Raw genomic sequence first — 2,604 nt, forward strand, 5'->3', positions numbered from 1 at the left:
ATTATTATTGTTATTATTATTATGTAATTTGTTACCTACCATTTTGTACTTTATGATTTAAATAAATAATAAAATGGTGCAATATTAAACTGTTGAGATAATGGGACTACATGTCCTAATTTGACAGTCTAAATAAAGCACTAATCTAATCTAAAAAAAATGTTTGTCATAATCAAGGGCTGTATTCAATATTTCAACTTCCCAGAGTGAACTCAGTGAACAGTAAAAAGTATAGTAAAAAGTTAAAAGGGTGGCCTGGGACTTTATGAACACAGTGTATAGGTACCTTAACAGGACTGGGGTTTCAACACCAGTTTAAGTGTGAATTAAAAATGAAAAAATCCTTAAGGGTGTCGATGACTGGGTGTTTTACCTTAAAAAGTTAAAAGGGTGGCCTGGGACTTTATGAACACAGTGTATAGGTACCTTAACAGGACTGGGGTTTCAACACCAGTTTAAGTGTACCCATATAAGTAACTTGTGTAAATAGTAACTATACTACTTACATTTTACTTTGTTGAGAACAAAATAATCTTCCCAACTTTTACCTACCTGTGCAAAATATCACATGTAGGTACCTATTAGCTATTACCTATATCAAATGGGAAGGGACATAAAATAATCAAGAAAAATTGAATTTCCCTACCAAAGAAAAATGATCAGAGCCTTGAATTTGGTTGGGAATTCTTTCAATATGGTTTTGATTGCATTTGGGTAATATTTTATAGTTAGATAGTGACAGTGTTTCATTTGTATAAAAAATGTAATCAACAAGACACCATGAGTCATGATAGGTGGATACAAAATTTTTACTTAAATCATATGCACATTCAAAGTGAAATTTATGATTAAGAATGAAATGAACAAGTCTTGAATTTGGTAGGGAATTTAAATCCCCTGTGATGACAATTGAAGTATTTCTTGTGGCTGAAGTATTGTAAATGTGTTGAATTTGACTCAGAAAGTATTTACATTGTTCATATCTGATATCAGACCTTCGTGGATTATACAACAAATGTGTGTTGGCAATAATAATAGAATGCTGTTGAGATCTCAAGTGTAAAATTATCCCTATGTTGTGTTTATTCATCAAGCTATGCTTATCTGACCTGAAGTATTCTACAAACTTATATTTTACAATTTCATACTTAGACCATTTATAAAATATACAACATCCATCATCATTTGGACCTGTTCTTTTCTTGTAAATGTATTTATATCCTATCAAGTTGTTAGCAAAACATTTCACATCAGATACTTCAACCTCTTGCAAACACACAATGTCACAATTATAATCTAAAATTTCATTAATGATTTTTTTAAATCTAACAACCCATTCTAAATGCTTCTGAGAATTTTGGTACAGATATGCATGCCTCTCAAGTAGAGTTTGTGATAAAATATTGTATGACATTATTTTCACCTCATTCGGTTGGGATGGTGTTTTTAATAACTGTTGATCAGGGCCGGAAAAAGATTCTGATGTTTGAGCTGGTGAACCCTCATTACAAATAAAGCTGTTGAATTGAATATTATTTTGAGTGATGTTTAGAGACATTGATGAGCTTGGTTCATGTTTTGCCATACTGCACAAAAAAATTACATCTTCATTCCTATTCAAGTTTGAGTTATTGTCTATCATGTCAACACAATTTTGAATTTCATCACATCTTTTGTCAATATTACAGGAGTTACTTTTGATACTTTCTGGAAGGACATCTGATACATTTATATCCTTGTTATTTGTTGTTCTTGAAACATTAGCTTTATCATTCTGATGTTTTTTTGATAGAATTGAATTGCATTCAAGCTCAATGAATTCTCCTTTAGTCTGGAAATTTTTCCAAGTTTGACTTGTGCTCTCATTACTTTGTTCATAAATAGTAAACTCGTTTTGTTTGTTAGATGTAAAAACAGACCTGTCATTTGAGAGTTGACAGGGTTTCTTCAAATTTCTGTAAGGTTTAAATGAATAGGGAAATAATGCTCTTGATTGATTGTCAGAATTGAAAAAAATCTGATATTCAAGTGGCAAGTAAAAAACTTTTTGTAACCTTTGTTTTGTATGACGATGCATTGTAGTTTATTGTAGAAGTCAAAACTCAAAAGACTAACCACATTACCACACTAACCACAACAGGGAACAGGCTACAACTAGTCAACTACCACAAACCACAAGTAAATTTAGTAAATTAGGAATTAGGGATTGTAAAAATTAATAACCACTCGTTGCTCAACGTTTATATCAATCATAATTCCGGCAAAATCAAAAAAGGTGTCTTGCGTGTCGGGCTATCACAACAGAACTAATTAGAGTACAGGCATGTGACACCTATCAATTGAAAGACAAGACTTTAAGCTGTCCAAACATGTTCATCATATCTTTCTAGCATGCACGGTTTTTGTGTAGCCGCTCGAGTCCACGAACTTAATAGCCACACCTCGTATATCCGTATCTATTTTGTACCACCAACAGTAACCCCTGGCTAAACTTTTCATTTTGGAAATACCAAAATGAGCAGCGTGTAATTCGTGTGGCTATTAAGTTCGTGGACTTTTCCCATAAAACGATGTGTGTTTAACTTACCCAACTTTAGTAGTTGT

At 32.3% G+C, this 2,604-nt stretch overlaps 1 protein-coding gene across 1 annotated transcript; it reads right to left on the reverse strand.

Annotated features, from left to right (window-relative positions):
• Positions 1-389: 389 nt before the first annotated feature.
• LOC103522521 (protein angel-like) lies at positions 390-2,173 on the reverse strand. Its single transcript, XM_017449038.2, has 2 exons — positions 2,055-2,173; positions 390-1,955 (listed from the first exon to the last, which is right to left on the reverse strand). Exons 1-2 carry the CDS (start codon positions 2,075-2,077, stop codon positions 623-625), a joined length of 1,356 nt encoding a protein of 451 aa, XP_017304527.1. The 5' UTR covers positions 2,078-2,173; the 3' UTR covers positions 390-622.
• Positions 2,174-2,604: the final 431 nt, after the last annotated feature.

The sequence above is a fragment of the Diaphorina citri genome, unplaced genomic scaffold (genome assembly GCF_000475195.1).
Source record: "Diaphorina citri unplaced genomic scaffold, Diaci psyllid genome assembly version 1.1 scaffold9023, whole genome shotgun sequence".
Classification (NCBI taxonomy): domain Eukaryota; kingdom Metazoa; phylum Arthropoda; class Insecta; order Hemiptera; family Psyllidae; genus Diaphorina; species Diaphorina citri.

Coding starts and splice junctions, on each gene's coding strand:
- LOC103522521 (XM_017449038.2), bottom strand. CDS start 2,077: ATGCATCGTCATACAAAACAAAG. Junction 1,956..2,054: donor CATCGTCATACAAAACAAAG/GTTACAAAAAGT, acceptor TAAACCTTACAG/AAATTTGAAGAAACCCTGTC.